The sequence below is a fragment of the Panthera leo genome, chromosome C1 (assembly GCF_018350215.1).
Source record: "Panthera leo isolate Ple1 chromosome C1, P.leo_Ple1_pat1.1, whole genome shotgun sequence".
In the NCBI taxonomy this organism is placed as follows: domain Eukaryota; kingdom Metazoa; phylum Chordata; class Mammalia; order Carnivora; family Felidae; genus Panthera; species Panthera leo.
Genome location: NC_056686.1, coordinates 17,259,083 through 17,274,513, shown reverse-complemented (window position 1 = coordinate 17,274,513; position 15,431 = coordinate 17,259,083). Strand labels below are relative to the sequence as shown.

The following is a 15,431-nucleotide window of genomic DNA, read 5'->3' as shown; positions in this document are numbered from 1 at the left end:
CTGGCTGAAAGAGGGAGTGTGAGCTGTGTTCCGGGGGGAGGTCCGAGGTCAGAGCAGGGAGAGGTGGCTTAGAGGTGGATCAAAGCAAATGATTAGTGTCCAGGGGCCATACTGGATGCTGGGGCAACCGGGTTAGGATATGGTAAGGGTGTTGGCTCCTAGGAGGCTATGGGGAGCCGCTCCGTTATTAGACCTAATGTGCCAGTGAGACTGACACTGGAAAGAAAAGAGGCACAAAAATTAGGTCATTTAAGGCTTTCTGGAGATTAAACAGACCCGAGATGTTGATGGGGGCTGCTGTTCGCTCTGTTCCAAAATGGCTGCCGGGGGCCAGCTGATGAGTGGAGGCTCTGGTGAGTGCTGCTTGGGAGTGTGTCTGAGGCCCCATCCCGCCTCTGAAGAGAAGAGTCGTGTGGTCCCCTGGCATTGTCTTCCATGAGTGAGGTCTAAGAACGGAGGCTCCGGCGCCATCCTGGTTCTACACCAGTGGTTCTCGATGGAGAGTCATTTAGAAACTTGTGGAACACTTTTGTCACTCTGACTTGGAGGGGATCTCAGTTCAGGGTGCTGTAACAGGACGTCATGGACTAGGTGGCTTAAGCAACAGACGTGTATCCCTCACAATTCTGGAGGAAGGGAAGACCAAGATCAAGGTGTGGGCCAACTCAGTTACTGATGAGGGCCCTATTCCTGGCTGGCAGACGGCCACCTTCTCACTGCCTCTGCACCACACACACACACACAGGGAGCTCTGATTTCTCTCCTTCTTGTAAGGACAGTGATCCTATCGTGGGGCCCCCACCCTCATCTAAACCTAATTACCTCTCAAAGGCCTCACCTCCACATTCTATCACATTGGGGGTTAGGGCATCAACATGCGAATTTATGGAGGACACAAACATTCAGTCTGCAATGGGAGAGAGGGAGGAGTGCCACGGCATTTTGTAGGCAGGAGCCAAAGATGTTAAATGTCCTAGAACACGAAGGACAGCCTTGCATAATGAAGGATTGATTGTTCTACCCCCAAAGGAAACACTGATCATTAGTCTAGCTCTGGGTGTGATGTTATAATAAAAACAGTTCATGTTTGTGTAAGGATTTATACCTCCATACTCCTCCCCTGACTTTGTCTGGTGACCTTGAAGTCTCCTGACTCCCTCCCATAATGCACTCTTTTTCTGAAGGTCAGTCAAGCAGACCATGTTTGTCTTTAGAGCAGTTGCACTATTTCCTGCTGGTTCCGTATTGGGGGTGGGGAATCCAGAGGGACAGAAGCGAGTCTTGTAAATCCACCTTGTCCACTACCCGGACTGTTTTCTGCACTCTCTTCCTCTCTATTTCGTCTTTCTCTTTAATCCATCCATCGATCCATCCATCCAGCACCTTTGTTGAGCACTTCCTTGCAAAGTTAGCATCCTCCGGGAGTCAAGGTCGTGTTCACCCAGTGGGTGACTAGTGGAGACCGTGGCAGACTGGAAAGCACCTGCCTGTCTGAAGGGGGCGCTCACTGCCCAGCCCAGCTATTTTGTTGCTTTATGGAAACGCAGGCTCTGTGCTCCATGTCTTCTGACTTTTTAAGGAAAGCGGGACATCTCCATTTTCATATGAAACTCCCAATTTTAAATATCGGCAACATATTCCTATTTTTCTAAGACACAGTAGGGCAAAGAAAACACATCTGGAGCCCACCAGTTGTGGCCTCTGAGCCCAGGCAAAGATTTAAACTCATGACCTCTGCCTTTATAGAGCTAATCACTAGCATGGAGGCAGACACTAAAATACTTTCTGTTTTTATTTTCCAAGTGCTTTTTTTTTTTTTTCAAAAAATGTTTTTCAAAGCTATAACATTCGATGGGGACATAGGAAGAGTGTCTCAATATGACTTGAGAAGTCAAAGAAGACCTCGTGGAAGAAAGTGTATTTGTGCTCAGAACTGAAAAATAAAAAGGAGTTTGCCTGGTAGACAAGCCAAGTCTCCCGGGCAGTGGGAATGGAACGTGCGAAGGTGTGGTAACGTCAGTGAGCATGGTGCTCTGGGAACTGTAGCTGGGGCATCAGGGGGCAGAGCACAAAGGGCACCACTGTGACAGTGAGGAAGTTTGCACTTTATCAGCTGCCCTTAGAACCCGGGTGTCTGGATTGACTTTTTGCGGAACAGTCAGGCTTGCCTGGCGGTGTAGTAACGGCAGTGCCCTCGAGGTGGCGCGCAGGAGCAATGAGCAGGCCTCCCGGTGCCTCCGCTCCTACCTGGGGCGGGAGAATTTTTCCAAGGGCTTGGTGATGTCAGATCACAGACTGGGTCTGGCGCTGGCACATCCGGGGAGCAGAAGGAAGCTGTTGATAAATCCGACGCCCCACCCCCACCTCCGCCAGTGATGCCTTCTCTGCAATTTGTCGCAGTTCCCACTCGTGTGCGCTGAAAGCAAAATGAGCCTGGCTGCCTGAAATGCCACCGACGCGTGAATTCCAGCCAGCCAGCCGGCTCCTAGCCGAGGGGAGGGAGGGACGCGGGCTGGGAGCGCCCTGCCAGGAAGGGGCAGTGGGTATGCAACAAGCAGCCTAACCTAACCTGAGTAAGGGGACTCTGGGAAACTCTCTGCCTTTTAGGGACACAGTGAGATGTGTTGAAAAGAATTTGGAAGGCAGGCAGATCTAGGTTTGTGGTGTAAGTCTACCATTTGCTAGTTGGATGACCTTGCGCAAGTCAGTTCAGCTCTCTGAACCTCAATCTATTGATCTGTAAGATGGGGATAATTATGACCCCCTTTCAAGGTCCTTATAAGAATTAAATGGGGTAATAAGGGGCGCCTGGATGGCTGAGTCAGTTAAGTGTCCCAACTCTTGATTTCGGCTCAGGTCATGATCCCATGGTTCGTGAGTTCGAGCCAGGCTGCAGGCTCGGTACTGACAGCACGGAGCCTGCTTGAGATGCTCTCTCTCCCTCTGTCTCTGCCCCTCCCCTGTTCTCTCTCCAAAGAAACCTTTAAACACATAGATGTGGTAACAAAATGCTTAACGCTGTTCCTAACCCATTTAAATGCACAATAAATGCATACTGCTTGGTGATAATTCTGACACTTACTGTGCAAGCTATGTAAATTACCTAACCCTGCATTACTAGAATTCTCTTAGGTGCTTTAATCCTCTCAGAAACTTTCTGAGATGGGTACTGTCGCCATCCCCATTACTCGCCCAAGGTCACATAGCTACAGAGTGGTGGGGTCAGGCCTTGACCCCGGAGTGTGGCTCTGGAGCAGCTTGTTCTTAATAAGTATACCACTCAGTGTGGGCATCCCCGGGTGAAAACTGTTGTTATCATGACTCCTTCCACGCAGCCTGCGCCAGGCTCCCCTGTGTCGGTTCCCTACTAGTGAGTCCTACAGACACCGAGGATGTGGTGGTGGGGTTTGCAGGTTACTGAGGGGCACCAGGAAGAATCTGGGGCCCCATCATGACTGGAGATGAGTTGGCCTGGGTTGTGGCAGTTGACAGGCACTGACTCAGCTCCCTCTCTCGATCTCAGGGGGCAGGGTCACCAGCCTTCCAAAGAGGACTGTCGCCCACCCAATTCAGCTCTGTCTAGGCCCTGCGGGTGTGCCTTTCATCTCTTTGTGGGCAACTCCCTCAACTCACATTCATTCCTTCAACAAAGGTTCATCGAGTGTTGGCCCAGAGCACTGTTCCAGGTGCTGGAAAACAGTGGTGAACCGGCCAAAGGGGTCCCTATACTCTGGAATCTATCGTCTGGAGATGGAGGCAGACAGTGTTTATAAACACACAAACAAGTTAATTATAGACTTGGATAAGTGCTGTGAATGAAAGAAATCAGGTCATGCGCCAGAGAGTTACAGGGCAGGGACAAGCTGCTGGGCTGGGCTGGTCAGGGGAGGCCTTCCTGAGGATGTGATGTGTGAGCCGGGCCTGGCTGGTGGGGAAAAGGACCAGTTGTAAGACAATCTGGAGGAGGAAGAGCCTTCCAGGAGGAGGGAGCGGCCAGTGCAAAGGCACTGTGGTGGGAGTGACAGGTGTATTTAAGGAAGAGAAAGAAGCTGTGCAGTGGGGGGCTTCAGTGAACTGGAGTGTGGCATGATATTAGGTCAGAAGGAAGGCAGGGGCCGATGTGGCAGGGTGGGGGGCTGGGAGGCCAGAGTGAGGAGTTTGGCTTTATACTGAAAGTAATTGGAAGCCATTAGAGGGTCAGAAGCGGGGAGCTATGATATCAGCTGTGAGTTTTTGAAAGGGTTCCCCTGGGCTTCTGTGTGGCAAATGGGTTGTAAGGGGGGCAAGAGGATGTCGAGAGACCAGCTTCAGGGCTACTGTGGCTGCGCAGGTGAGAGCCCCGTGGCCAGGACTAGGGTTGGGCGTGGGGAGATTCGTTCCGGTTGCAGGCAGCCCCATAAGCTCTAGAGTTTACACCCTTCCCAGCCTTCCCTCCCCCACACCTTTCCCTCCCACTGAAATCTGACCCCAACAGACAGCAGGTTGGGGCTCACGTTCCCCATCCCCTGTGCCCACTGCCAGGCCACTCAGTTGTCAGGCAGGGTTGGGTCGAATCCGGGGTAAGTTGATCTGGAACAGAAAGGTTCAAACTGCATTTAAAAAATAAAGGCCAGGAAATCCCTTTGGACCAAATTTTTGGGAATTCCAAATATAAACCTTAGAAGAGCAGAGGCTTCCCTTCCCAGCCCACCTCACTCCTGAGGCAGCACTGAGGCACCTTTGAGGAACCTCAAGGCTCCAGAGAACACAAGAATCCCAGTGGTCCAACGGTGTCTGTGGTGACAGAGGGCATCCAAGGTCAAGGCCAACAGCAAGGGTTGAGGAACGAAGAGGTCTCCGGCAGAATCTACGTTGAAGAGGGCTCAGCAGGATGTCGGATGTAGGATCTCGTAACCCCATATTTTTAACACTGCAAAGCCTAGGCTACTTGGTCAGCCTCACTCTCGGGCACAATTCCTTGGGCCTGGCTTTTCAGAAGCCCAGCATCGTCTTCCTGAAGGTAAGAAGTGCATCCATACCTCCAGAGCTGCCTGGTGCAGCTGCCCAGGTTGTGCTCTGTACAACCCCAGGAGGCACCCAGCTGACAATATGAATGGAACTCCCTGGAATTAAGAAATGCAGCAGCCCTTTAGGACCTGCCACAAGAGTTCAGTGTGGTAAGACCCTGGAGCGGAGGAAGGGGCTCAAATTTCTTCAACTCTCATGAGTCCGGTTTTCCTCGGAGGCCTGAGGGCTGGCCTGAAAAGAGCCAAGACGTGAGGTCGGAGGCGTCTCGACTGCCTGGCCCCACCCCAAGGGTGGTGCGGAAGCAGCTCTGAAAGGGAGGCATTCGTGCAACTATCGCTCCAGCCTCTCACCTGTACCTGTGTCAGCACTTTGTTCTTTTTGTCTAACTTTCTTTTATTGTGAGAAGATAGTGTGTAACAGCATGTGCCATTTTAGCCTTTTTTTTCAGCATAAGAAAAAAGATATTTCATCAGGCTGAGTGGAGTAAGATTTACCAGATATGTAAGACAGATGAGTGAGCGTTGTGTATTTCACATTTGATGGTTATTCTTATTCGGTGAAGTTCCTATATAGGTTTATTTTATTATTTAAAAAAAAATTCTTAATGTTTATTCATTTTCGAAAGACAGAAAGAGACAGAATGGGAGCAGGGGAGGGGCAGAGAGAGAGAGGGAGACACAGAATCCGAAGCAGGCTCCAGGCTCTGAGCTGTCAGCACAGAGCCCGATGTGGGGCTTGAACCCACAAATCGTGAGATCATGACCTGAGCCAAAGTCAGAGACTTAACTGAGTCACCCAGGCGCCCCAGATTTTTTATTGTGTCAAAATAAACATACCATAAAATGTAGGCATTTTAACCATTAAACGTTTTTTTAAATGTTTTATTTATTTTTGAGAGAGAGAGCGAGCAGGAGAGGGGCAGAGAGAGAGGGAGACACAGAATCTGAAGCAGACCCCAGGCTCCGAGCTGTCAGCACAGAGCCCAATGAGGGGCTCAAACCCACGAACTGTGAGCTCATCACCTGATCCGAAGTTGGACATTTAACCAACGGAGCCACCCAGGCACCCCTCGTTTTAACCATTTTTTAAGTGTATAGTGGTATTAAGTACATTCACATTGTTGTGCAGCCATCACCAGAACATTCTCATCTTCCCAAACTGAAACTGTGTTCCCATTAAACATTATCGCCCCATTTCCCCCTCCTCCAGCCCCCGCATCCACCATTCCCCTTTCTGTCTCTATGCATTTCACTATTCCAGGTACTCCACGTAAGTGGAATCATACAAAATTTGTCCTTTTTTTTTTTAAGATTTTATTTTTATTTGAGAGAGAGAGAGAGCATGCAAGCAAGGGAGGGGCAGAGGGCAGGGAGGGGTGTTGGTGGGGGACAGAAGATCCAAAGCAGGCTCCGTGCTGACAGCAGTGAGCTCAGTGCGGGGCTTGAACTCACAAGCCCTGAGATCATGACTGAGCCGAAGTCAGATGCTCAACCGACTGAGCCACCCAGGCGCCCCCAATATTTTTGTCCTTTTGTATCTGGCTTATTTCACTTATAATGTCTTCCATTCATGGACACTCATCCACGTTGTACCAGGTGTTGGAATTTCATTCGTCTATATGGATTCCACTCCTTTCTGTGGCTGAGTAATATTCCATTGTGTTATATACTACATTCTGCTTATCCATCCATCTGTCACTGGGCACATGGGTTGCTTCCTCCTTTGTTGGCAGCTCCTTGAGAACAGGAAGACAGGAAGCCTGTCTGAGCCATCCAGTTAGAGTGACCACTCATGATTATCAAATGTTTTCCTTTTTTTTTTTTTTTAATTTTTTTTAACGTTTATTTATTTTTGAGACAGAGAGAGACAGAGCATGAACGGGGGAGGGGCAGAGAGAGAGGGAGACACAGAATCGGAAGCAGGCTCCAGGCTCTGAGCCGTCAGCCCAGAGCCGGATGCGGGGCTCGAACTCACGGACCGCGAGATCGCGACCTGAGCTGAAGTCGGACGCTTAACCGACTGAGCCACCCAGGCGCCCCAAATGTTTTCCTTTTCATGCTTACTTATTTGAGAGAAAAGAGCAAACAGGAGAGGTGCAGAGAGAGAATCTGCACTGTCAGCACAGAGCCCAACACGGGGCTCGAACTCACGACCCATGAGATCATGACCTGAGCTGAAGTTGGGCGCTAAACCGACTGAGCCACCCAGGCGCCCCCTGTATATATATTTGTGGGTTTTTAAGCCCAAACCAAAATGAGATCATTCTTAGGCAGTGAGTGAATCTTAGGAGTTAAGAGTGGAGACTTTGCAATCAGACAGACTTGGGTTCAGGTCACAATGACGTAACCGGTTCCTCATCTGCAAACGAGGAAGAGAAGAGTATCCGATTCCTAGAGCTGCTGTGAAGATTAAATTAGAAAATATTCCGAAAGTTGCCTGGCACATGGTAAGGCCAGCCCTCTTCAATGGTGGTAAATTCACCATTCAAGAGGCTGCCGGCTCCTTGAGGAAGGGAGCTCCCCTAACTTGTCTGCTTTATCCAGACCTGTGGAATAAGTGTCTAGTAAGTATTTACTGGATGAGTGAGTAAATGGTTCAGTAAGAAGATAGAGCACCTCGCATGGTATCTAATGGACTGTAGTATGATTTCAAACCCTGTTATGCTTCCCTGTAACTAGCAGAGCAGAGTGGTTGGTTAGGAGCCTAGGCACCGGATTTCAACTCCGGTGGGTTTTAGTTCCGGTTCCCCCAGGTGTGTGACCAGAGTCAAATTATTTCAAATGCAACCATCTGTGCAATTCACTTTAAAGTGCATCTCGAAAATGGAGATAAGAATAGCACCAGCCTCATGGGGGTGTCGTGAGGATTAAATGAGATGATCCATGTCAAGCGCCTAAAAATAGCACCTACCTCAGAGGGCTGTCATGAGGAGTAAGGGAGATCGCCCACAGAAACATCCAGAGTGGTGCTCAGTGGATGCTTTATTCGCTTAATGTCAAGATGTCTATTACTGTTTGTCATCCTCAGATCAAACAGCAGCAAATCGAAAGCAGAGACCCCCAAAACACCCACCAGCCCCTCGACCCCCACCTTTGCCCCCTCCATCTGCCTCCTGGCACCCTGCTATCTCACAGGGGACTCGGTGCGGGACAAGTGTGTGGAGATGCTCTCAGCAGCCTTGAAGGCCGAAGGTGAGAGGGCCTGGGCCAGGGGCAGGGGAGGGAAGGGCTCCCCAAGGGCAAATGAGATGCGGTCTTTCTCAGTGCCATGGGAGTGGAACAGGATGCTACAGTCCCCTGCATGGGCAGGCTCCACTGCCAAGGTCATGTCTGGCTAATGCCTGTGCTTCCTGAATCTCTTTTAGATGATTACAAGGATTATGGAGTCAATTGTGACAAAATGGCATCAGAAATCGAAGATCATATCCTTGAGCTGTGCCAGGGCTGTGGGTGCCCGGACGCCAGGAGCAGGTCTCCCAAGTGCAAGGGACCCAGGACAGTGAGGGGGAGGGGAAGGGCTCGGGGCCAGCCCCCTGCTCTGCCTCTGAACTGGAGTTCTTCATTCTAGCTACCATTTATTAAGTCTTGCACCTGCCAGCCTCTTGCTAAGCTGTGTATGAGCAGTACCTCGTTCAAGGTTGAGAACAATCCCGCAAGGTAGGTTCACCGATTAATCCCATTTTACAAGTGCGAGGTCCCAGGCTCGGAGAGGTTAAGTCGCTTGCCAAAGCTCCTACAGCTAATAGTAGTGGTAGACTTGGGATTTGAACCCAGAAAGTGTGACTCTAGAAGCAGAGGGTTCAACTGCTGTGCTAAACAGGTCGGCTCATCATATGGCTGGGTTGCAGTGTCAAGTGTCAGAGCAGGTGGGGAGGACAGCGTTTCTCATGCTCAGCCTTCTCCCCTCTTCCGTCCTCTGAAGAGAACAGCTCCCATTTTTGATTCCCTACTATATACCAGGCACTGTGATGGGCAGTTGATACTTCCTACTTCTGCCAATTGTCACAATCTCTGTGAGGCAGGGGCTGTTGTTCCCATTTTACGGATGAGGAAACCGAGGCTCGAGAACTACTGGATGTCACAGCTTGACTAAAAACCTTGGCCTTTGGATTCCATATCCTGAGTTCTTTACACATGGCCCGTTCTCCCCCTTTTTGAGGGGGGGGCTGTATAGACAGAGGAGGTGACCACTGGAGGGATGTGGGCTCATTGCACCGAAAGATTGTTGTCTTGGGAAAGAAAATCCCACAATGTGCCCCAATGAATGCATGGGCTATCTTTTACTGGAGAGACAAAGCTTTGCCTATCAAAGAGGGAAGGGGACAGAATCCCCAGGGGAGAGGGGTTCTGACTGTGACTGGGCTACCTAGGGAGCTCAGTCTGTTGGGGAGGGTCCCTGGTCAGTCTGGGCTGACCATGGTCAACAAGCTTGCCTGTTGCCACTTCCTGCCTGAGTCCTACCTTTATATCCTCTGACATATTTTCTGGGAGTTCCCCTCCACCATCATTTAATTATGAACGGGCATGTCCCGAGCTGTCCAGCACCTCACCAGATACATTGTCATAAATCCCATTTGATCCAGGAGCATAGAGCACCAGGTATCAGAACTCTGAGCTTTGTCTTTGTTTCCTCCAAACGGATGTCCCTTCAGACAGGTCCCTTCCACCTTCAGGCTCAGTTTGAAACAAAGGTGGGTTGGGGCACCTGGGTGACTCAGCCGGTTAAGCGGCCGACTTCAGCTCAGGTCGTGATTTCGAGGTCTGTGAGTTCGAGCCCCGCTTCGGGCTCTGTGCTGACAGCTCAGAGCCTGGAGCCTGCTTTCAATTCTGTAGACGCCCTCTCTCTGCCCCTCTACTGCTTGCTCTCTGTCTGTCTGTCTTTCTCTCTCTCTCAAAAATAATAAACGTTAAAAAAAATTGAAACAAAGGTGGGTGATCCGGTTCATAGTTCCACACCTGGCCTTTCCTCCTCCTCTTCCTTCACCGAATGTCCCTCTCCTGAAGGATAGGAAATCAGAGCTGCATCGAGCCCTTTGTTCTTAGAAGATGGGAGGTAAGGGGGCGCCTGGGTGGCTCAGTTGGTTAAGCGACCGACATCGCCTCAGGTCATGATCTCGCGGTCCGTGAGTTCAAGCCCCGTGTCGCGTCGGGCTCTGTGCTGACGGCTCAAAGCCTGGACCCGCTTTGGATTCTGTGTCTCCCCCTCTCTCTGCCCCTCCCCCACTCATGCTCTGTCTCTCTCTTTCTCAATAATAAATAAATGTTAAAAAATTTTTTAAAAAAAAAAGAAGATGGGAGGTAAGGAGGAGGATAAGTTCGGGGGCTTGAATGCTCTGTGTCCTAAAAAGGTCTGTTCTCTTTGGAGTGACCTTGCACTGACACGGCAGTGTAGGGCCGTGCTCCTCTGAAGGGGTCAGTGACCCCCGGGCCCGTGCTCCACCTCATCCTGCTGCCCTGTGAGCTCAGGAAACGGAGACAGAGTCAGGGAGAGGCTGATGACAGTGCTGCCGGCCCTCCTGTCCCCCCATATCAAGCAGATACACACCTCCAGGAATCCCAAACGCACATTTTTAAACAAATCTTTCGACTTTCACATGCATTATGGCACGTTCTTTCTTTTCAGGCTGTTACTGTACAAACAGCATGAACACAGCAGGAACAGGAAAAAATAGATAACAGCACCTTTCCTCCCACTGCTTGTAGCAAGGCAGCCGTTTGCATGTGTCCGTAGTCCCCACAGTCTCTTTCTCGTATGTGGCTCTTCCCAGCAGAGGGCTTGCCTTCCTGACTCTGCTTGGCGTGGGAGACGGAGAACACGCGGCTGTGCTCCCTGCGCTCCTCCAGAGGATGGAGAAGGGAGGAGGGGGTGGGCGGCCTGTCTGGGAGGCAGCGTCTGGACAGAGAACTCACCGTGGTCGGTGGTCAGGGGCGACTTCCTGCTGAGTGAGTGGAGAGAGCATTACCGTCAGGAGGGGGTCTGGCTTCCAGCCCTGTCTCTGCCGGGAATTTGCCACATGACCTTGAGCAAGGGCCCACATCCTTTCTAAGCCTTTAGCTTCCTTATCTGTTCATGAGAGAAGTAACTCTGACCAGCAATTCCCAAAGTGGGTCCCATGGCATGGGGGTCGGTATTCCTAGAAAGAAAGGGGGAAGCGGGGAGGTGTCTCTATCCTGTAATACGTTGGAAACACCAAGTTAAACACAATGATGTGTTTATTGCAATACCTCTTAGAGCCTTCAACCTGGGCCTCCCAATCTTACGTTTTCCTCCGGTAGCCGGACTCATAACGTCCAGAGGCCCTTCGAAACTGGGGGATATCTTTATCAGTGTCCTCATCTTCACAGCCCCTTCGTGTTGAGCACTTGATGTCCCAGACACCAGGCCGGTGCATCACGCAGTACGGCTTGCTGAATGCTCGGCACAGCCCTGTATTTTATAAATTAGGAAACAGAGACACAAAGAAGTCACGTGACTCACCTGAGTCACACAAAAGGCTCGACAAACGCAGGATGCCCATCCCTGGGGTCCTGACACCACAGTGCTTGCTGTGGCCTGATCTCACCAGAGAGACCGTCTCTCGTTCGGGATGCGTAGCTGACCCCAAATGCCCTGAGCGAGATCTCCACTGTGGGAGTCAGAGGCCACACGGGTGCCCAACCCCTGTACTAGTCCAAGGGGAGGAACCGATGGTCCTGGGGCTCCTCGGGCTTTGGGGAGTGGCTCCCCAACCTTCTGTGCCCCTCCACGAGTGGCTCGCTGGCCCTTGACTGTGTCACATATCTACCAGGAGCTCAAGAGCACGGACATGAAGTACCGGAACCGGGTACGCAGCCGGATCAGCAACCTCAAGGACCCCAGGAACCCCAGCCTGAGGAGGAATGTGCTCAGCGGGGCCATCTCTGCTGGGCTCATTGCCAAGATGACGGCAGAGGTGAGAGCGGGGCTGGGGCCTCCGCATGGTGGGGCAGGAGGCCAGGCCCCGCCGGCTTGGCCCACGCCTGAGAGGCAGCGGCTTGTGACTCAGTGGAGATGAGCCGGGGGGCTTTTTCAGCCAGCCCACTGCAGACTCCCCTTCCCTCCAGGCTTCTGGGCCGTCAGGAGAGCGAACACAGCTCATATGAATTAAGCACTGCGCTCAGTGCTTTGGGCTCATCGGCTGATTGTATCTTCACACTAGGTAGAAGTTGTTTATTGTCCTCACTTTACAGAGGAGGACACGGAGGCTCCGAGGAGTTCGCTGAGTTGGCCATGCACACGGCTAGAACATGTCAAAGCCAGGGGCACCTGACTGTCTCTGTCGGTAGAGCAAGCGACTCTTGATCTCAGGGTTGTGAGTTCGAGCCCCGCGTTGGGCGTAGGGTTTTCTTTGAAAAAAATTTAAATCTTTAAGAAAAAGAAAATGTCCAAGCTCCCTGGCCCCAGAGCACCCACTCTTTACTGCTTTGTTATCTACCTCCTTCTTCTGCCTCGTTCAGTTCTATATCCCGTTATGCAGCTCTGGGCGCAAGCCAGAATAGCGGTCCCTATCTCCATGGAGCACAGCCCTAGGTGGGGAGACAGACGTATTTTCAAATTTATACATACAGAGGTGGTAAGAGCCGCGATAGAGCCACCAGGGGGAACTTACAGGAGGGAAGGATTGACCCAGCTTAAAGGGGTCATTAAGGGAAGGAAAAGGAAACAAGCCTGTTCGAGGAAGTCTGTGCAGTGTTTAGCAGCTTCAGAACTGTGCCAAAGTGCATGAGTTTGAGTTCTGCTTCTCTCACTGAGCTGGGTGGTCTTAGACAAGCTACTTAACCCCTCTGTGCCTCAGTTTTCTCATCTGCGAAACAGGAATAATAAGAAGAACCGCTATCTCAGGAAGGATTGAGGAATTAATATATGTGAAGTGTTCAAGTTAATATGTGTAGAGTGCTCCCCAGAATTTGTATACGATAAACTCATTCACCGACCATTTCGTGTAACCCCCAGCACCATGCTGTGGAACAGGAAATATTATGCCCACTTTATGGCTGAGAAAACTGAGGCCACACACCACTAGGAAGTGACAGATGAGAGTTTGAGCCCAGATCTGTTTATTTCAGAGCCCACGCCTTGGAAACACCTTTCGTACACCCTTAGGTATGAGCAGCTCCCTGTTGCCGGAGTTGATAGAGGGGGTTTCCCGCAAGCACTCGGATTGCATTGCTGAAGCACCTCTCAATCCAAGTGGCCTAGACAAGGGGAGGGGAAATGCACTGGGATCGTGGCGTTCCGGGTGCGCCTCAGGATGTCTGGGAACCCTCTGAAACTGGTGGCAAGGGTGTGCCTCTGTGTGTGTGTGAAATGTAGTGGGCGCGTGTACATTTTTCTGTTCGTTGGTTTCCTCAAATATCTCAAATAAGAGAGGGCCCTGGTTTTACGATAAAATGGGGAGCTTGGCACAGGTAGACCAGGATTATCTTTCTGCTTAATTCAAAATATCTGATCTTTTTTTTTTTTTAATTTTTTTTAACTTTTATTTATTTTTGAGACAGAGAGAGACAGAGCATGAACGGGGGAGGGTCAGAGAAAGAGGGAGACACAGAATCGGAAGCAGGCTCCAGGCTCTGAGCCATCAGCACAGAGCCCGACGCAGGGCTCGAACTCACGGACCGTGAGATCGCGACCTGACCCGAAGTCGGCCGCTTAACCGACTGAGCCACCCAGGCGCCCCCAAAATATCTGATCTTTTTAGGCAAACAGCAACACATGCCCAGAGTTACAAATCGCAACTTGGCTTTACGGTGTATTCTCTTTCCTTGCGAGGAGGAGCTGGGACTTTTCGTGAAAGCCGAGCCTTGTGTTTCCTCCTCCCTGGCCCTCACTCTATGCCTCTGGGGTCCCTCTACTTCTTTGTGTACGCATTGTAGGAATGCTATCAAGAGACTCTTCTGGGCAGTCCAAGGCATTGGGAAATCAGGCCCAGGAGAACCAAGAGCAAGGTGTAGACACAGGTTTGAGCCAAACCCAGCAAGATCGCAGAAGCTAGAGGTCAGAATGGAGCTGTGTCTGGGTTAAGGCCAAGGCAGGCTCCAGAAGTCCCAGCACAGCAACTGACCAAGCCAGACATGTGGATGGTCTAGCCCCACCCAAGGACTGTTCACTAGAACAGAGCGAGAGAATCAGGTGGTCAACCCAGGCCCAAGAAGAGGCTGACCAGACCAAGAGGAGCAAGCCAAGAACTTAGCAGGCCCTCCACAGGGCCAGCCACCAAGGACCCTGTCCCCTGCCAGTAACCCAAGTGCTGAATCAGAGGAGACCTTCATCTTGGGGTCATCTTTTGCCCCAGGCAGGAAGTTTCTATAAGAAATAGAAGACCATTTTTGCTCCAATAAGAAAAATAACGGTTCCGGGTTGGGCTATCCGTTGTGCTGTGGCTCAGGGGACAGGGAGTTGCCATCAGGAAGAGCCTGGGACAGCGGATGCCTGCTGCACGGGTGTCCCTCACTGCATCCTGTGTCTCCCTGACTCTTCCTCATTCTTCCTTTTCTCTTCTCCCCTCTACCCAGACACATTACAGAATGGGGTCAATTCTGAGATGTTCTTTAGAGCTGGTGAGTGGATCTACTGTCAGCACCATGAGGAGACGGGTTTTGTCTGTTCTCTGCTCAGCCGGCACTGAGACCCATGCCTGACCCGTCCTAGCTGCGCCACACGTTGGGTTCATATTCGGGGTCCTCCTCTAACGATGTATACACGCGACGACCAGTGTCCTCTCCCACCGTACTTTCCTCATTTCCTACCTTATTTTCCATAGCGCTGTACTTCCTCCCTGTGGCCTTGACGTTGCCTCCTCCTAGGCGAGGCAGGGCAGAGATAGGCCAATGGACTGGTGAGTGGGTGTTTCTCTGTTCTCTCTCACACAAGACCCTCTTTCCACAATCCACCCCCCAGCCACATCTGCCACACTCCTCACCTTGAACACACCCCAGACACCCTTCCCCAGATGTGTTATTCTGGTCTGATCTTTTGCGTCTGTTGTTCTCTTTCTCTATAGCTGCCATCTCCCTTGGGTACTCCTGCTTATCTTTCAAGACCGGTTAAGGTGTCTTCTTTAGTGAGCCTCCCCTGCCCCCAAGCAGTCAGCCACGTACCCTGGGCTTCCCCCCCCCCGCCCCCCCTTCCCCCCCCCCCCCCGTACTTTGTATACCTTGGCTTTAAGTACTTCATATGCTGTCCTACAATCCTGTCTAAACACTTGGCTACACTACCAGATTAGCATTGCCTGGGGACAGGAACCAGACCTTGGTATCTGAATCCTTAGGGCTCAGGGGCAGTGGTCTGCTGGGGCCAGCGTTTATCAGCTCAAGAGAGGTGATTATGCGTAGCTATTCCCAGCTCTGTGCTCAGTCACATCGCATTAGCAGCTACAAATCGGCCATGGTAGGAGTATTTACACTATG

General features: G+C 51.2%; 1 protein-coding gene across 1 annotated transcript in view; it reads left to right on the top strand.

Moving 5' to 3' along the window:
• TCEA3 (transcription elongation factor A3) overlaps positions 1–15,431 on the top strand; it is a 36,408-nt gene that overhangs the window by 15,486 nt on the left and 5,491 nt on the right. Inside the window, exons 6-8 of the mRNA XM_042952555.1 lie at positions 8,035–8,198; positions 8,372–8,428; positions 11,784–11,938. Of these exons, the coding sequence (XP_042808489.1) occupies positions 8,035–8,198; positions 8,372–8,428; positions 11,784–11,938 (376 nt within the window). The remainder of the gene's footprint in view (positions 1–8,034; positions 8,199–8,371; positions 8,429–11,783; positions 11,939–15,431) is intronic.